Consider the following 18,283-nt stretch of genomic DNA (forward strand, 5'->3'; position numbering starts at 1 on the left):
TATATTTATAAAAACAATTTTATATATATATATATATGTGTGTATATATATACATATATATATATATATATATATATATATAAAACCTATTCCTTTAGAAGTACGCTCTTATAGAGAGGCGAGTAGTAGTACTACTATTTTGAAACAGAAGGGATCGGTGGGTGGAGGTTTGGTAACGTGAACGGGAAGTTCGTCTGCTCACTCCGCCTGTTCGTTTTCGCCTAACGAACTGTTAGCCCGTTAGTGCAGCGTCTGTGACTCTCTGAACCACGTGTTAGCTGCTTCGGCGTCACTCTGCAATCCGCAGCTGGTGCATTACAGGACAATATCTGTTATCCACACGCCGCGCTGCCGCAAGGCTCAGAAATGAACACCGACAACTTCGCACTGAGCGCAAAAATAGTCTCGCCCTCGTACGTGCGTCAGGGGCTGCAGGCGCGCCGCGGGCACGAGCAACTCGTTAGAATTCTCCTAGACCAGGTTGGTTTGCTCGAGACCCACCCAAGTTAAACTTCTATAACCCTTTTTTTTTCTGAAGATAAACTAAATATCCTAAACCCCAGAAAAGACTCTTTACACCATGCGCTGTTAATGGCGATTAGCTAACAGGTACCCAGTATTTCATTTTATAATGAACTGCATGGGCATCGGAATTAAACGGCGCTTATGAGGACGGTTTACGGCAGCATTGATTTCTGAGCCTTGTCTCGTTGCAGTTCTTGCAGTTCTTGTGATTGTGGCTGAGCAGCTAGCTAACCGCCTTCCATGGCCTGGACATTACATCACATTACATTACATTAGCATGATGTACCGAAATGTTGGTTTTCTGATGGTCATCTAGCCATCTTAATTACACCCGCAGTTAGGTCCACGCTGTGAATGACCCAGGCGTGTGTATGTGTGTGTGTGTAAAGCGCTTGTGTGCTCATGGTGCTCCAGGTACACAGTTACTGGGCTTTGCTTTTGTTTTTTCTAAGGGGAAATGTCCTGAGGAAGGATGGAGCGAGAGCACCACGGAACTCTTTCTGAACGAGCTCGCAGTGATGGACAGCAACAACTTCCTCGGAAACTGCGGTGTGGGAGAGAGAGAGGGCAGAGTAGCGTCCAACCTGGTGGCAAGACGACATTACAGGTAAACTTAGATATTATAGGTGTTTGATTTCTGTTTTTTTTAGGATGTGCGTTAGAATTCAAGGCTCTGGAAGTGAAATTTTCCAAGAAGACAGCAGTAATTACAGCATTATCAAGATCTATGTTATTTGTTTAATAGTTGACAGTAAAACAAAAGTCATGCTGCCAGAAATCTTCAGGGTTGTGCTAATGGGCATAAAGAGTAAAACGGATGCATCCATCCAAAATCTTTGAGAGGATGTCCTAATAAGGTAGTTATTGTGTTTATCTGCGGTGTTGACTCCACTAATTGATTGTGATAGAAAGCTGTTAGACAAGGAATCATAACTCACATATGCTCCAAATAAAGCCCTTAAACTGAGTGGAATGCTATTTTTAACTTTGATATAATATTTTACATGTTTACCTCTTCAGCATCACAAAATCATAGCAGTCAAATTCTCCTTGTTCATTCAGCAGGTCAGAAATGAAAATAATGTCCTGATTCGACCACTACTGTATAAAAATAAAGATTTCTTACTGGATAACACATTCATTATTCCATATTACACAGGTATGGGGGAAAAGCTATGTTTAAATGCAGTGTTCCTGGAAGTAAGTGCTTGCTTATGAAAATTAGAGAGTTTGATAGGTAGTTTGCTATGTTTATAATTACTGCAGCATTCAAAGATCAAATTAGGGATCCAAAACCAGGATAAGTCAAAGTTACAAATGTCTCTCTTTATCCCATTTATTTCAAATACTTTATTTATTGTAAGAAAGCCACCCTCATCAACTGGTTTCCATACTGTTTATGTATTCATTACTGTTTTTTTCAAATCTAGTCTGAAAGTTTTAATCATCTTTTCATTGCTCTACTTTACATCAACACAGAGATAATTAATGCAACGCTTCACTTAAGCTCCTTAAACCAGAGCCTTGTCTGATTAATACACATGAATAATCTCCCTTTTAGTCTTATTTATTTGTAGTCCAGAAGACTTAGAGAACAGATCTTTTTTATTTAAGACCAGTAGAGCTTGACATTCATCCTGCAAAAACAGCCGTGTGTCGTCTGCCAACGGGGGGAACAGTGGAGAACATACAAATGGGAGTAGTTCAGCTGCCAAAAGAAATGAATAAGTGGAGACAAGTCAGTCTCGGCGACTGCTTTCTGTAACGGTGACAGCACAGAGGAGCTGAGAGGCGGAGTAACACGGAAATGCTCTTTATTGTCCATAGGAGAATAATGTAGATAAACACTGGTGAAACAAAACAATCTCTCTCCTAGAAGGCAGTGGGGTGAAGCGTCCAGACTTCTCCGGTCTGTGGCCAGCTAATGTGCAGCGCTGCCTTCTGGGACCTGTGGGTTTAAATGGGTGAAACTGATCATAGGGAACAGGTGAGGATAATCAATGAGCAGGCGATTGGGAACGGTGTGGGTAGGTGCTGTGATCCCTAGCAGGAGTGGGCAAGGCCCTCCTGCTGGGGAGCCGACCAGACGTGACAGAAACACACCCCCCCCCCAGAGACCCCGCCAGCCTCCTGGCGCGCAGTCGGCCCGGACGACGCGGAGCGGGCTTCAACAGATATTCCCTGTGGAAAGAGGCTGTGAGGTCGGGGGTCCAACATCTGGGAGGCTGGTATCCAACACCGTTCTTCTGGACCGTACCCCTCCCAGTCCACTAGGTATTGCAGTCGTGCACCCCTCCGCCTGGAATCAAGTAAGGCATGCATCGTGTATGCTGGCCCCCCCTCAATGACCAGGGATGGTGGTGGAGCTTTCAAGGGGTTACCCTCCCCTGCGAGGCGACCCCCTATCACCCGTTTTAGGGCTGACACGTGGAAGGCCTGAGATGCCCTGCTGCTTCCAGGCAAACCTATTTTGTCGAAACCCATACCTTCTGCCCCAGTTCAAAACGAGGGTCTCCCCACCTTTCTGATCTGCCTTTCTTTTGTAGTACACGACTGCACTCCAGGTCTCGGGGTGCTGTCGGCAATATAAACGCAAAAACGTGCCCAGTTCTTGATTCACCCTTTCCACCTGTCCATTAGCCTGGGGGTGGTATCCAGAAATCAGGCTGACAGTGATGTTCAGTTTCCTGAGCAACTCCTTCCAGAGTCTCGATGTGAACTGAGGACTCCGGTCAGAGACTATCCTCCTGCAAACCGAATTGCCGGAATACATGGCGGAAGAGATGGTCAGCCGTCTCCAGGGCAGTAGATAGGCCCTTTAGCGGTAAACCTTACCAAACCTTACCATCTTAGAGAACCGATCTACGATCACCAGTATTACGGTGTTTTCCTCAGAGGCAGGCAGATCTGTAACAAAATCAATAGCTAAATGAGACCAGGGACGCATAGGAGTGGCTAAGGGAAGCAGCTTACCTGCTGGTGGGGTGTGTGGGCTTTTGCAGCAGGCACAATCTGCACACAACACCACAAACCTTACTATTACTTTATTCATTGCAGGCCACCAATAGCAAGCACTTTAGTAATTGTGCCGTACATGTAGACCCCGGATGGCCCGTTCCCACCGAGGTGTTCCCACACAATAAGGGCTCTGCGGTGTTTGGGTGGCACAAAGAGACGGTGAGGCCTCTGCGTGATGTTGCCTAGAGAGCGCGTCCGTCCTTAGGTTCTTCTCCCCCGGTCTATAAGTGACACGAAATGTAAGCCTGGAGAAAAAGAGTGACCAACGGGCTTGCCGGGAATTCAACCTCTTGCAGTTCTGCAGGTACTCCAGGTTCTTATGATCGGTGATGACCTTAAAGGGGTGTTGCGCTCCCTCCAGCCATTGTCTCTACTCCTCAGCCACGAGTTTCATCGCCAGTAGTTCCCGATCTCCCATCCCATAGTTCCTCTCAGCGGGGCTGAGTTTCTTTGAAAAGTAGGCTATAGGTTGTAGTTCTCCAGCCTCTCCCCTGTGTTGGGACAATACCACGCCAACTCCTACGTCCAACACATCCACCTCTACTACGAAAGGCCTTTTGGTATCCGGATGCTGTAAAACCGGAGCGGTCGAGAAGGCGGTCTTTAACTCCACAAAGGATCTCTCCGCCTCGGGGTTCCATTTTACCTTCTTGGCCTGTCCTCAGAAGTAAGTCCGTAAGGGGCCTGGCGAGAGTGCTGAATTATCTAATAAACCTGCGGCAGAAATGAGCAAACCCAAGAAAACATTGTAGCTCTCTGCGCGTCTGCATTCTTGACCATCTCATTACTGTCTCCACTTTGTATGGTTGCATGCGCACATGACCCTCGCGAATAATGCAACCTAAAAAGCTCACTTCCCTGTGGTGGAACTCACATTTCTCTACTTTGCAGTAAAGGTTATTTTGTAAGAGAACACAGAGGACAGCCCTAACGTTGCGCACATGTTGGTCCCAGGAGAGGGAATGGATCAGGATGTTTATATAAGCGACATCGGATCTACCCAGAAACACTCTTAGGACCTCATTTATGTATGCTTGGAATATCGAGGAGGCCATGGCTAGACCGTACAGCAGGACTAAATATTCATAATGCCCTGTGGACATACTGAAGGCTGTTTTCCACTCATTGCCCTCCCTAATCCTTATTAGATTATTTGCACTGTGCAGGTCCAACTTAGTAAACAGCCTGGCTCCCCTCAATTGTTCAAGCGCAGCTAGCACTAAGGGTAGAGGATAAGGATATCGTACTAATAGTTCGTTGAGCCCTCTGTCATCCACACAGGGTCTCGGCGCTCCATCCTTTTTCTTTACAAAAAACACGCTTGCAGAGGCTGGGGAGGTGGAGGGACGAATGTATCCCTGCTGCAAATCCTCCCCATTGTCCACGCCTCCTCCTGTGAGAGAGAAATCCCACACCTGGGAGGCACAGCACCCTCTTTAAGAGTGATGGCACCGTCCCACTCATGGTGAGGACGAAGCTGAGTGGCCCTTGTGGGACTAAACACCTGTGCCAAGTCGCTGTACTCCTGAGGAACGGCAACGTCTCTCCCAGCTTCGGGGCTCTCCATCATAGTTGATTGGAGAGGCACAGCCCGGGTAGGGAGGCAGTTTCCTTCACAGGATGCCGCCCACTCGAGGATACAATTCGGTCCACTGCAGGTGGGGGTTGTGCACTCTCAGCCAGGGCAAACAGGGGGAGTGAACAAGAGAGGAAAGGCGATAAAGGAGATGTGCTCAGAGTGTTTCCCGTTTGTTTCTACGAGTACACGGGGAGTGACATGAGTATGTAGCCCGAACCCACAGGTCCTCCGTCAATTGCCTACAAGCTTAGGGGAGAGGGTAGGAGACTCGCTCTTATCCCCAACTTTCTTGTGAAATCCTGGTCCATTACGTTGCCCGCAGCTCCAGAGTCCATCAGGGCTGCGGCAGAAAGGAGACAACCCTGGTGTGACACCTTAACAGGCATTTTAAACATAGATGGGGCCAGTGAACAACTCGCCAAATTGCCACTTCTCCTCCGTTCTCTGGGTTTGCGATGTACTCCGGCCACGCCCAATTGCATCGGTTCCTCAAGGGCTTCCGCCAGTACCTTCGGCGGGGTTCCCTCCCAAAGCGGCATCCTTCGGTCTAGGTGACGTCGTCTCTCCTGCAGAAGGCGGTCATATGTGATGGCCAGATCTACTGCCGCATTTAGGGTGGCCACCTCCTGTTTGCAGGCTAATTCTGCCTGCAGTTCCACCTGCAAACCACCTAGGAACACGTCTACTAGCGCTGGTTCGTTCCATTTCGTGCCTGCCGCGAGCGTTCGGAACTCCGTGGCGTACTCAGCCGCTGACCATGGTCCTTGTTTTACGCAGCAAAGCTTGCCCGCAGAGTTGCCCCTTACGTGGATAGTATAATAGGGCTTTCATTTCCTGTATGAAAGCATGGTAATCGTTCATCAGCGGTGAATTGTTGGCATGATCCGGCAGACGGGGTTGATAACCAAAAAAAGTTCTCATTGGACAGTGAACCCCTTGCAACTTTCGCGGTCTCCTCCGTAGGTCTCTGGGGTGACAGTTAAACACCTTACCCCTTCGGAGGCCGTCAGAACCTCAAGAGGGGGGGCTCGATTATCGGGTCTCGTAGTGAGACTTTCCACACAAAGTCCGAGACTCTGAGCGAGAGAGCGAGTCTCTCCGATTTCCTGCTGTTCCAGAGCCGTCATCCGTGCAGCAAGCAGGTGCGCCCAGTCAGGGCTACTCGCCTCTTTCCCAGTCGGCTACACGGTGTGTAACGGTGACGGCACAGAGGAAACGAGAGGCGGGGTAACACGCAAATGCTCTTTATTATCCATAGGAGAATAATATAAATAAGCACTGAAGAAGAAACAAAACAATCTCTCTCCTAGAAGGCAGCGGGGTGAAGCGTCCAGAGTTCTCCGATCTGTGGCCAGCTAATGCGCAGCGCTGCCTTCTGGGACTTGTGGGTTTAAATGGTGGAAACTGATCATAGGGAACAGGTGAGGATAATCAATGAGCAGGTGATTGGGAACGATGTGGGTAGGTGCTGTGATCCCTAGCAGGAGTGGGCGTGTCCCGACCAGACGTGACACTTTCGATAATTAACCGAGAAGTTGTTCCAGACGCCAAAGAAATGCAGCTGTTAATGTCCTTATACAGGATATGTATTACATTTGTAAAATTATTTCAAATCAAATTTATTCAAAGCTTCAGAAATGAAAGGATGTTCTAAAGTAACAAAAGCTTTGTAAAAATTGAAGAAAAAAATAGCGTCTTGGCTTCTAAATTCAGGGTAAACTAAAAATTTCAAGAATTAGTCTAATGTTGGATATGTGTCTACCTTCTAACAGGCTGTGTGGAAGATCAGATATAATCCAAAAAAAAGTTTCATCATGTTGCAGTAAAGTGAAGCAAGTAATTTATTTTCAGAATGTAAAATGGATATTGGCAGCTAATTTTACATTACAAGCATCCTGCTTGCTGAGGTTCCTATTTTTAATTGGATTAAAAAGAAAATATATACTCTCAGGCCTTTAGGTCTTGCCACCATTAGCCCCCACCCAAGGCTCCCCCAGGACTAGTATGATTTTAAGTATTTACTATTTTTATATTCAATATTTATATAAATAACTATATACATGAAATGAAAATGATCAATCCAGTTATCCGGCAAGATAAAACGAACAAAAACAAAGCAACAAAAATAATAATAAATTGCAATGTTTGTATGTGGGCCTGCGTATGTGCACTCTTGACGTGGCGTGTCCCCTACCCCTTTGTGGAACGACTGACTTCAGTACATCAGGTGAAGCCACTCCTCACCTGCCTACCTGGTTCACTCCAAAACAGTCTCAGTTTCTCTACTGAGATGAAATTTTTATTTTTTTTTGTCTTTGCATGACAGATAAAGTAGTGCAAATGTGCCCTGCATTTATAATCGTAAAAGTTTAGTGGTTGTCATGGCGACATTTACTGCTGGAGAACGTGTTGCTGGCGAGTGCACAAGTTTACAGAACACCGGAGAATGTGATACTTTCTCAAAAATAAAACAGTTATATAACTCATGTTTGTGTGCGTGTCCAGCGTGGGTTGCTTTTGAATGAATTTGAGCGTTTTATGAGTTTTTTGATCGTGCTTGAATTTGACTTTTGGAAAAGACTCATTTAGTGGTGCAGTATTTATTTAGATTGCATTTCAATATCAACTTGGACTTCTAGAAGCAAGAACAAATTATGGCTTGACTGTAGTTTTTAGTGGAGCGTTGGCGTTTACAATTTCCTGCCTAATATTTCTTTTGATATCAAATGCAGTCCTAACTGCCAGTTCCACAGAATGCACTTTTTTCCAGTTTTTCCAATTTAAGAGGATCGTTTTCTTGGCGATTAAGGTGATTGGTATGGATTTTGAGTTTTGGATTGGTGGATTTATTATTGAGAGGTCTTCAAGTGAACAGGGGTGGGGTTGGTGGAATGCTATAGCCCATAAGGAGAGAAATGATGTCTTGACAGAAATGTTGAATTAGTGTGCAGATGGCACAGCAATAATTATCTGGGGTGTTTATTGTGAGCACATATTGGAGTCTTAAATCCCATCCTCTATATTTTGTACTGGGTGATGTGCTCTGTGGATTACCTTGTAGTTGTAGGTTAGTATTGCTAGGCATAGTAAAGGTATTCCTGCAGATTTGGGTCCAAAATGTGTTAACAGTCTTTTTGTTTTGTCTTTTTCCCAGGCTCTGATTGGGACAGAAATTGTTCAGTCTACAGTAGATATTAATTTATATAATTTGGAAAGAATTTTCTTTGGTATGGATATTTGAAGGTACTGAAGGTATTGATCTTTTCTGGTGTCATATTTCTATAGGGCTGTGCCATATTGGAGTGTATTTACAGGGTTTCATTATATATTTGAAGATATTTGAAGGAGGCAACGGGGGTTGTCAATTACAGTGTTATTAAAGTATAAAGTATAGTGTTTTATGGTGGTATTAAGAAATGGTAAATTTACATTTAATTTTAATTGTTCTATTTCTAATCATGAGTTGCTCTTTGTTTGTTTGGATGAAACTCCTTAAGTTTTATGTTTCTGTAATGTGGTTAATTTGATTTAGTGTGAGACAAGTGACATGATGTTGCTTGGACTGTTCAGGCCAGATGGCTCAATTTCTACTGATTTTAAAGAATAAGAACATGGAGTCTGTTGTCATGTGTTAAAGACTATGATGGATGATAGTCCAGCTACGTTGATATTTGAAAGCTAATATGACTCGTATTGGGTGAGTCAGACCGTTTCTACATGTTTTTCTCTCCCTCAGACTGATCCATGGCATCGGTCGCTCTGGTGACATTGCTGCTGTTCAGCCAAAGGCGGCTGGTTCCAGTCTCCTTAACAAGCTCACCAATTCAGTCATGCTGGATGTTCTTAAATTCACAGGTAAATGTAAAACCACTGTTTTAATACAATTAGACTCTTTAGGTATTTGCCTGTTTTGTCTTGATGGGCCTTGCTCAATATTGCCTCTTTCTGTCTGCGATATGTGATGCTTATTTTCTTCACACAGGTGTTAGAAGTGTGTCTTCATGCTTTGTGGTTCCCATGGCAACTGGAATGAGCTTGACATTGTGTTTCCTCACGCTCAGACACCAGAGGCCCAGGGCACGCTATATACTTTGGCCACGCATTGACCAGAAGTCTTGCTTCAAATCCATGGTCACCGCTGGTATGGCTTGGACAATTTTAGGTTCATTATACTTTATGACCGCATTAATCTTTTGCGATGACTGACTAAAATATAGATTTACACAAGCAGTTTGTGAAACCATATATAACATGCATGGAAATATTGGCAGGGTTTGAGCCAGTGGTGATTGAGAACGTGCTGGAAGGAGATGAGCTGAGGACAGATCTGGAGACAGTGGAGAAGAAGATTGAGGAACTTGGAGCCGAGAACATCCTGTGTGTCCATTCCACCACTTCCTGTTTTGCTCCTCGTGTCCCTGACAGGCAGGTCAACTGGCCTATTAAAATTCCTCTGAAACAGCACTGTAACTGGGGCAGCCCTTACACAACTGAATCATGTTTGAATCACAGTGAATCATGTTTGTGTATTTATATAGTGCATATACCATAATCAAATACTGAAATGTGCAAGGCTAAAATTTGGCAATATTTTTATTTTAATTTGGGGGGGGGAAAAGAATCATTTTAGTGCCTCTTGTTTTACAGATTGGAGGAACTCGCTGTTATGTGTGCCAAACATAAAATTCCTCACATAGTCAACAACGCCTACGGAGTGCAGTCCTCAAAGTGTATGCACCTTATACAACAGGTGAAGAATGCCTGATTTTGTGGGAGAGATTTTATACCTATGACGTGGCTGTAATAGGTTGGCCTAACAGTATGTCTTCACAGGGTGCACGAGTGGGGAGAATTGATGCTTTCGTGCAAAGCTTGGACAAAAACTTCATGGTCCCAGTTGGAGGGGCCGTCATTGCTGGTTTTGACGAAGGCTTCATTAAGGAGATCAGTAAAATGTACCCGGGTTAGTATGACTGTCCATCACATTTTGTTCATGCGATATTCAGTTTGACTACCAGCAGTGGATGTTCATGTCTTCACAGAGCCTCTGAGAGTTTAGAAGATATTTATAAATGTGCAGGACCTCGCCCAAATGCGCAGCGCCTCACTTGGGGCGCTGGTGTCTTGACGTCCCAGGCTTGTCCTGTAGGCCTTTGTTTGTTTATCTGGTGTGCTGTTTCAAAGCACCCCCCTGTGTTCTCCTGCTTGCTGTAGGGTAAATCCCAGATGCTATCATTTGGGCTCTGTGTGCAAGTTGTTGGGTAGTTTTTAGACCACAGCATTTTTACTCAGCTGTCCGTTTTGCCGCATTCTAACATTCCGCTGAGAGCTCCGTATCTTGCAACTACACCACCAGCTGAGCTGAAACGAACCTACCCGCATGCATTTTGTTAAAACATCAGCTGCAGTGTCATTGTTTTTTCCTAATGCAGTGGTAGCTCAGTGGTTAAGGTACTTGACTTGTAATCGGAAGGTTGCTGATTGAAGTCCCACCACCACCAAGTTGCCACTGTTGGGCCCCTGAGCAAGGCCCTTAACTCTCAATTGCTCAAGTTGTACGTCAGCTAAATGCCATAAATAAATAAAATCAATAACGTGAAGAATAATCGCTTACAAAGGTTTGTCTCTTATCTACACTGTCGATGTTGTGGTGTAGACTGCAGTATCTGCTGCATTACATCCCTTGTCTTTCTTGTGATCCTGATTCTTTGCCCTTGCCTGGTATTCTCCTGATTTACGATGGCTGCTCTGTTTTCCCACCAGGCCGTGCCTCGGCCTCCCCGTCTCTGGACGTCCTCATCACCTTGCTCACCCTGGGGGCGCGGGGCTACAAGAAACTCCTGAGCGAGAGAAAGGTGACCTGTCCTGCCATGATGAATCTAACACCAAACACAGTGCTGTTTCTCATTTCTCATAACTGCTGCTAACATTAGCAACAACACCAACAACAAAAAAGCAAGGAAACATTGATTGTGAGCAAGTCGAGGCTTTTCCATAAAGCCTGCGTGTGCAGCTGTGCAGTGCGAACGCTGCAGCAGTCGGCAGTGTTCACAATGCTCCATGTAGGAGTGCAGGCTGCAGCTAGGCGTGCGCGCACGCACGCACGCACACACACACACACACACACACACACACACGCTTGCTCGCTGCCAGCTAAAGCATGCTGGTGCACAGATGTTCCTTTCGAGTTAGTGCTACTTCAGGGCGGTTCTATGAGAGGTGCATGCATGGCTGCCTGATCTGAAAACCTTCATGGATAGATGCATGTAATAACAAGAACAACTGCAGTGTCAGGGCTTTGAAACCATCAAGCAGCCAGTGAGTAATCCGTATTGCTAGAGTGGAAAGCAGCCTTAACTTGGGAGATGCAAAAACATTTTTGACTAATGTGAGGTATTGTAACATGTCACAATTACACATCGTAGCCTTTGGATGAAGAATAGGGGTTCCTTATTCAGCATCGTTTATATCTGTGATACGCCATGTGGTGCACTGATTGATTAATTTGTGCTTTAAAAAAATATGCTGTTTTGAATGATAAAATGCTTACACCTCTTACAAAGAAGTGTGTGCACTAATGTGTATACAGGACAATGAAGACCTTGCAGGTAAATGAACAAGCTCTTCATGTCCTGAGCTCAGTTGGGACTTGGATTAGCGTCACTGTAATTGTTCCCAGGGTCAAATCACTATACCGCCAGCACTGCTGTTTCTGCTGCACTGCCGCCACGAAAACCTGAGCAGGGCCAACAGAACGCTGTGCTGGCCCTGCTTAGGGTCAGGGAAGGAGAGAGACAGCGAGTGAGGTGGGGGGGGGGGGGGGGGGGGGTGAGCAAGGGACAGAGAGACAGATGGAGCAGCATGCCAGCAGATGGGAAACTGCAACATGAGCAGTAAACGGAGTGTGCATCTAAAAAAAGGCTGAGACTAGCCTGAGTAGGGCTATTTATAACTGTGGTTTTGCATGGCCTCAAGGAGCTGTACGGCCACCTGGCTCAGGAGCTCAAGACGCTGGCTGAGAGGCACGGAGAGAGACTGCTGCACACGCCTCACAATCCCATATCACTGGGTGAGACCCGCACGCGCACCCCACGCTGACACAAATCGCGTCCCTCCATATCCTCTTTGGATGAGGCCAACGCGCTACTACGACATATCGCTTCATCTGACCAGGATACGTGGCCTGACGTTTTTCTCACGTCATTGATATTATGTCCTGCCATACGCTGACGCTCTGTGCTCAGTATCATTGTGGAAAGAGCAAGTGCCAGGAGTCGGTGCGGTGGTGCGTTGTTCCTGACTGTGTTGCACGGAATTAATGGTATGGTTACCTTTTAACAGTGGAGGTGTAACGTGATGCGCTATCTGTGTTTCCAGTGTTAAACACATTTTGCCTTTTGTCGTCCTCAGCTATGTCCCTGGGGACGCTGCAGGCCCACTGTGAGACAGCAGTTCCCCAGCTGGGCTCCATGCTCTTCACCAGACAGGTGTCTGGAGCCAGGTGAGCTCCAGCTTCTTCTCTCCTTCAACAGTTAATCTTTTTTATTTCTCCACTATAGTCAACTTCAAATTGTCCTTAGAATTATTTATTTTTGTCTAGTTAGTTGCTCCCTTTGCTGTCCATGCTTGATTTTTAATAATAAATACACTTCATTTGTAGGATATTACTTAGTTAGCAACCTATATTCAATATATAGTTTACTATATATCAGGTTTCTTTTTTTTCCCCCACAAGATTACACAGATAACTGGGAGTTCAATAACATTCACACCATTTATAGCATTTATAGGGCTTTGTTGAAAACCTACCCTTATACTACTAGGCTAGGCTAGAGTTCAATATCAAGCTAAAGCAATCTGAGTCAGTACAGGGAAATAAAAATGCAAAGAAAAGGTTGGGGTTTTTTTTGTGCTTTTACTAAGCACAGGAGTAGTTCTCATTTAAGTGTGTTTTGAAAAAGTGGACCTTCAGTCTGCGTTTGAAGGCTGCATGGGACTCAGTGGTTCAGAGAGCTAATGGAAGTTTATTCCACCACCTTTTGACTTTGTGGGTGAGGCTTGCAGCTACAAGACTCCAGTGAGGAGGACGCTACAGTGGAGTGCTGTTGGAGAACTCGGAACAATGCGTTCTGCCGCATTCTGGATCAGCTGCAGGGACTCGGGGATGTCTGCTAGATGTGCGGTGTTGGAGTCGAGGCGCTCCTGTTGGAGTGAGGGAAAGGGGATTAAGGAGGGAAATGGTGTTAAACTCGCGCAGGTCAGATGCTGAGCTTTCTGGTTTGCCCTCGTAGAAGGATGACTTTGCAGAAGCCCTGTCGACAGTGAACTTTGAGAAGCATGGTATGAATTGAGTTGCAGTTTTCTCTTCGTTCTCTGTGGTTTCTAAGAAGCACATCAGACAGCCCAGGCGTGTGGATGGGGCATAAGACCTTCCTGTTCTAGGCGAGCGGATTACCGAGAAAAAGAGAAAAGTATTTGTAGCAGTTTTTAGTCCTAGAAAAGCCAGCAGATATGGGTGCAGTAGAGCTGTTGTCAGATTGAAAGCCAGGGCCAAAAGAGAGACAGAGGACAGGGAGTGAATGTTGGGGCATGAAGCAAGCGTGGGTATGGGGAAGTTGAAGAGGAGGGCAGAGAGGGAGGGTGTAAATGAAAAAGTGATAAACTGAGAAGTGGAGTGGGCTTGCTTTCATAGCTAGTGCAGTGGTAGGTCTGGTGAAGATTCGGTCCAGCATGTTGCCTTGTGTGTCAGAGGAAACGTTCAAATGGATAAGTGTAAGGTGTGAAATGTTGCTTCTGGGAAATGCTGCTTGTGTTCCAACCTGTTGTAATAATAATTGGAGGATTTTATAGCAATGTCCAGTTTAATGTTTGAAAATGGATTCCTTTCTTGACTTTGCAGCAGTAATGGAGGTACAGAAACACATAAATGCGTCGGGTCATTTTAGCAGGTCATTCTGTTGCATATGAATCCTACATTTATTTTGTGGCTTCGTATATATCCACTAATCATGGGATAATACACTAATGAAGCACAGTAGCACTTTGTCTTGTTACAAGCTATCATTTAGTGTGCATGAAATAAATATTTTGGGGACCTCTTTAAAGGTCTTCTATAGGGTAAAAATGGGATTTTGGGGGGGATTTCAAAGTAATTTGTGAAATTGGGTGGACCCCTGTTCTGAAAGAGGTTTTGGATTTTGTTGTGAATAGTTTAAAATGAAGATAAGAAGTTTCTCTGTACCAATCTGATACCGAAATCCTGAATTTGAATATTGCACAATATAGATCCAATTTGATATCTTTCTTTAGAAACTAGTGTGTATGTGTGGTTTAGTTGTTTGGGTGTTTGTTTGTGGGTTTACTTATGCTATATTTTTAAAGATGTCATGCATGGATATGACCAATAGAAATCAAATTATATAATTAATGCCTTTACAAAAACTTTATAGTGTGGGTATATATCCTCCTCATGCATTACTGTGGGAGTCTACTGTATTACTTGTAAGAGATGTAATCAGCTTTATATTGGAGAAACCAAGAGAAGGCTTTGGTGATCGGTTTGTTGAGCACCTTCGGACCATCAGAATTAAGGATTTGTCGTTTCCAGTGGCAAGGCGTTTTAATATTAACGAACACTGCACTGATGACATCTGTTTGCTTAGCCAATTGTTGCTATGGCAGGAATGAAATTAGGAAACTTAAAGGAAAGAACTGATCTACACTCTTGGAACTTTAGAACCACATGGAATAAATGTTGAGATTTAAACGTCTACTTTTTCATATTTGCACTTGTTCATCCTCCTACTAATTCAGAAGCACTTCCTTTACACAGCTGATTACTATACACACACTAATGTAAGTGTAGTAACACACACTAAAATAATAACTTCATGAATGTTCAGGCGAGTGCTGTACTTGTTCGATTAGTCTTTTCCTCTCCGGCTCAGTTTCTGTCATGTTTCTGTTGCTCTTTTTTCTTTCTTGGACCCTGAACCTCATTTACTTCACAGCCAAACTGGAAACATCTTTTTTTAAAGAACAGATGAATAAATACATTTATTTAAATGCTCTCACTGGAAAGCAGATGACTTGTACCCCCACTCTGTGTCATCAAAACCAACTTTACATGATAACAGTGTAAGTTATCCCACATGTGCAAATGCATATGCCTATTTACATTTGAACAATGAACACAGTTATAATCGTCCATGAGAAGAAAATTCTACCAACTTTACCAATCTCTATAAACTTTGCTCAAATGTAACTTGCTCAGTCCAACCTGGCTGTTATCATGTGACCTGCGGTACGCCATGGCAAAGCACTGCTGTGCTATTTTCAAGCTGGATTTGTGTCTGTATCAGATTGGTTTCCCTAAACTTTTTCTCCCAATATCCGATCCAACTTTTTTTTTGGGACATTGACTCGGTTCAGATGCATGGTATCTGATTGGTGCCATCTTTAGTTTAAAGTGTACTCCTTTTCAGTAACAAGTGATGAGAGAAGTTGATCAATTGTCACTCATTTTGTGTTCCGGCAAAAAACAAATAACAATGATCCAGCTAAATAATAATCAACTTCATGAGAGAGGTCTGAGGTTCGTTTCCAAAAGGTCTGTAACAGACAATTGGTGTTAATTAACCTAGGTACTTGATGCATTCATTTGTTGTGTATGAGGAATATTTGATTAATTAACTAGTCACACACAAGTCAGCTAGTTGTTACCAGTTGCCAACACGCAACACGTCACATTTCATTTGCCCTATTCCTAAAGCTAAATAAACAGCAGCCACGGATATCATACCGGGAATAAATGAATAATTAGCAATGTTTTGTGACTTGCCCGTTTAGCTTCAGAAATGTTACTTGGTAAGGTCATCTAAACTGGGTAGTAACCCCAGCTATAGTTATGATATAGTAACCAATCATTTAAATAAAAATACAAACAACATATTTACCACAAACATGCAAACCATATATTTGATTTCTGATTAATTTGATTGGTTGGACCAGAGCTACTATGGCCCATATGTGGCCTGGCCTCTCCATTAGACAGATACTGAAAGTGAGGCTCAGGTTAGGTCGATACTTTGGATCTATTGAAATGCATAGAGCAAAGCAGAGTAATTTATATGTCCATTGTGTTCATGAGTCTTCTAATGGGTTTTAGTATAAGTACTCAAGACATTTTTGGATTGATTTTTCTATGTTACCAGCATGATATGATGGAAACACTTTGGATGCTTTTACTGGACTTCAAACAGACCTATGAGTGCATGGTTTTGGATGTATCTGTATGTACGGTCACTTTTGTGTTGCCCTATGGACAGGTTTAAAAGTGCTTTTACCATTTGAAAAACCTAATTTTGGGCAAGGGATGAGATGCAGAGCAAATTCCATGTTTCAACTGCTGCCCTCAGTGGAGATAACAGAATTTTGTTTTTGCAAGCACATTTTGTTTGCTACATGGTCTTGAACAGAATACTAGTGTAATTTAAATGAGGTTGCTAACATCATAGAGCATTGCACTAATGCTAGCCCAGCATCTAGTCCTTTATATGAGCCCTAGCCTAAAGTAAGACTCAGCTTTGGAGACTGGCCAGCAGTTGAGTGCATTGAACATATTTATAAGATAAAGGCATATGAATTATCATGCTGTAAGGCAAGAATCACTAACCAGTTTAGTCACCCATAACATCAGTTTAATGCCTCTCTGATATTCATGTTTGTTTCTTTTGTATTTTCAGGAAAATGTCTACTGACCTTTTGCCTTTACAAAAAGAAAGATCCATTTTTGACAGCCACTGAAAATAATCATGGTGGTATCACGTATCTTAAGAGAGCTGGTCCCAAAGCAGTTATAGTTTCTTCCCAAATCTGTTTCCACCTTTTCCTCCTGTTTCAGGGCCGTGCCACTGGATATGGAACAGGTTGTGAGTGGGCACACGTTCCGAGGCTTCATGTCCCATTCAGACAGCTACCCATGCCCATACCTTAACGCTGCCTCTGCCATTGGCATCACCAAAGAGGATGTGGAACTCACAATCAGACGGCTGGACAAGTGCCTCAAGACCATTAAGAAAGAGTCAAATGCGGAGAAGAATGAGAGTCCAGATGACCAAACAGTGCCCAGACAGTATCCTGAATGAAATACTAACTCAACAAGATGTTCTGCGAGAGCTGACTATATTTCTTGTGGACAGAGTTGGACAAAAGACTCAATTATCATTTCCATCATGCACTGAAATAGGACACTACCTGGTTTAAAAGGAACTGTTAAAAGAAAGGAAATCAACGAAGTGTAGGCATATAATTAAAGCTGTTAATAAAGATTATTTCGTTTTAACAATTTTAAGTAGTCTTGGCATTGTAGGGATTATTTTGTTAAGGTATTCTGATCAAAGCATAGGTTCTCTAATTTTCAGCCCATGCTTTGCTGTTTGGCATCATTTGCAATTGAACATGGCATAATTTCAAAATATCTTTAGTAATGAAAAATGTTGCTCTCCTGCAGTTTATTGTACGTATTGTAATGGGGCAATCATTTAGCCCTTTGTGAACAAAATTGCCTCCCCCTAATTTGCCTTAATGTATGACTGCATGCAATGAAAAGAGGTCTACTGACTTTCTTCTAGAAATTATATTCAATTACATAGTTTATCCCAAAATAAATAAAAAATAAAGCATATGAGTTGTATGTGCAGTGGATCTTTTTTTTTTTTTTTTTCTTTCTATTTCCTGCCTAAGGGATTGGAAATGCCATACAAATACCCCTACCATTTTTAACATTCACAGAGTAAATGCAACTTTTTAGAAAGCACGGTTTTTACTTATGAGCAGCTACAGGAAAGCTGCAGGTTTCTCTGTACTAAAGCTTTTAGTGAGGATGGGCTGTGGGTGATTATAAATGACAGAAATGAACTATTTAGTAAGAAAAAGGTTAAAGTAGCAGCTGTTCAATTGGGGTGTCCACAAATCAACAGGCAAGACATACACTAGACCAGTGAAAATGCTTACTGAAAGTAGTGTCTATAACCAATGCTGCATTAAAGAAAAACTACAAAAAAATGTCTAAAAAGCTCTAGCTAAATTACTAAGAAAATGTATGTCAGCTTTGATCATTTTAAGTGATAATAGTATTTTTGAGATTTTCTTTCAGTCTGA

The 18,283-nt window shown here is 43.5% G+C and overlaps 1 protein-coding gene across 2 annotated transcripts; it reads left to right on the forward strand.

Annotated features, from left to right (window-relative positions):
- The first annotated feature begins 215 nt into the window (after positions 1–215).
- On the forward strand, positions 216–17,810 carry sepsecs (Sep (O-phosphoserine) tRNA:Sec (selenocysteine) tRNA synthase). Of its 2 annotated transcripts, none has more exons than XM_027009912.2 (11): positions 216–480; positions 978–1,132; positions 8,859–8,977; positions 9,105–9,263; positions 9,394–9,547; positions 9,770–9,872; positions 9,956–10,085; positions 10,886–10,977; positions 12,098–12,191; positions 12,533–12,623; positions 17,025–17,810. In XM_027009912.2, exons 1-11 carry the CDS (start codon positions 367–369, stop codon positions 17,266–17,268), a joined length of 1,455 nt encoding a protein of 484 aa, XP_026865713.1. In that variant the 5' UTR covers positions 216–366; the 3' UTR covers positions 17,269–17,810. The 2 variants fall into 2 exon arrangements, with proteins under 2 accessions (XP_026865713.1, XP_026865714.1); XM_027009913.2 differs by having other exon boundaries at positions 401–609.
- Positions 17,811–18,283: the final 473 nt, after the last annotated feature.

The sequence above is a fragment of the Electrophorus electricus genome, chromosome 19 (genome assembly GCF_013358815.1).
Source record: "Electrophorus electricus isolate fEleEle1 chromosome 19, fEleEle1.pri, whole genome shotgun sequence".
NCBI classification, from domain to species: Eukaryota; Metazoa; Chordata; class Actinopteri; order Gymnotiformes; family Gymnotidae; genus Electrophorus; species Electrophorus electricus.

Coding starts and splice junctions, on each gene's coding strand:
- sepsecs (XM_027009912.2), top strand. CDS start 367: ATGAACACCGACAACTTCGCACTGAGCGCAAAAATAGTCTCGCCCTCG. Junction 10,978..12,097: donor AACTCCTGAGCGAGAGAAAG/GTGACCTGTCCT, acceptor CATGGCCTCAAG/GAGCTGTACGGCCACCTGGC. Junction 12,624..17,024: donor AGACAGGTGTCTGGAGCCAG/GTGAGCTCCAGC, acceptor CTCCTGTTTCAG/GGCCGTGCCACTGGATATGG.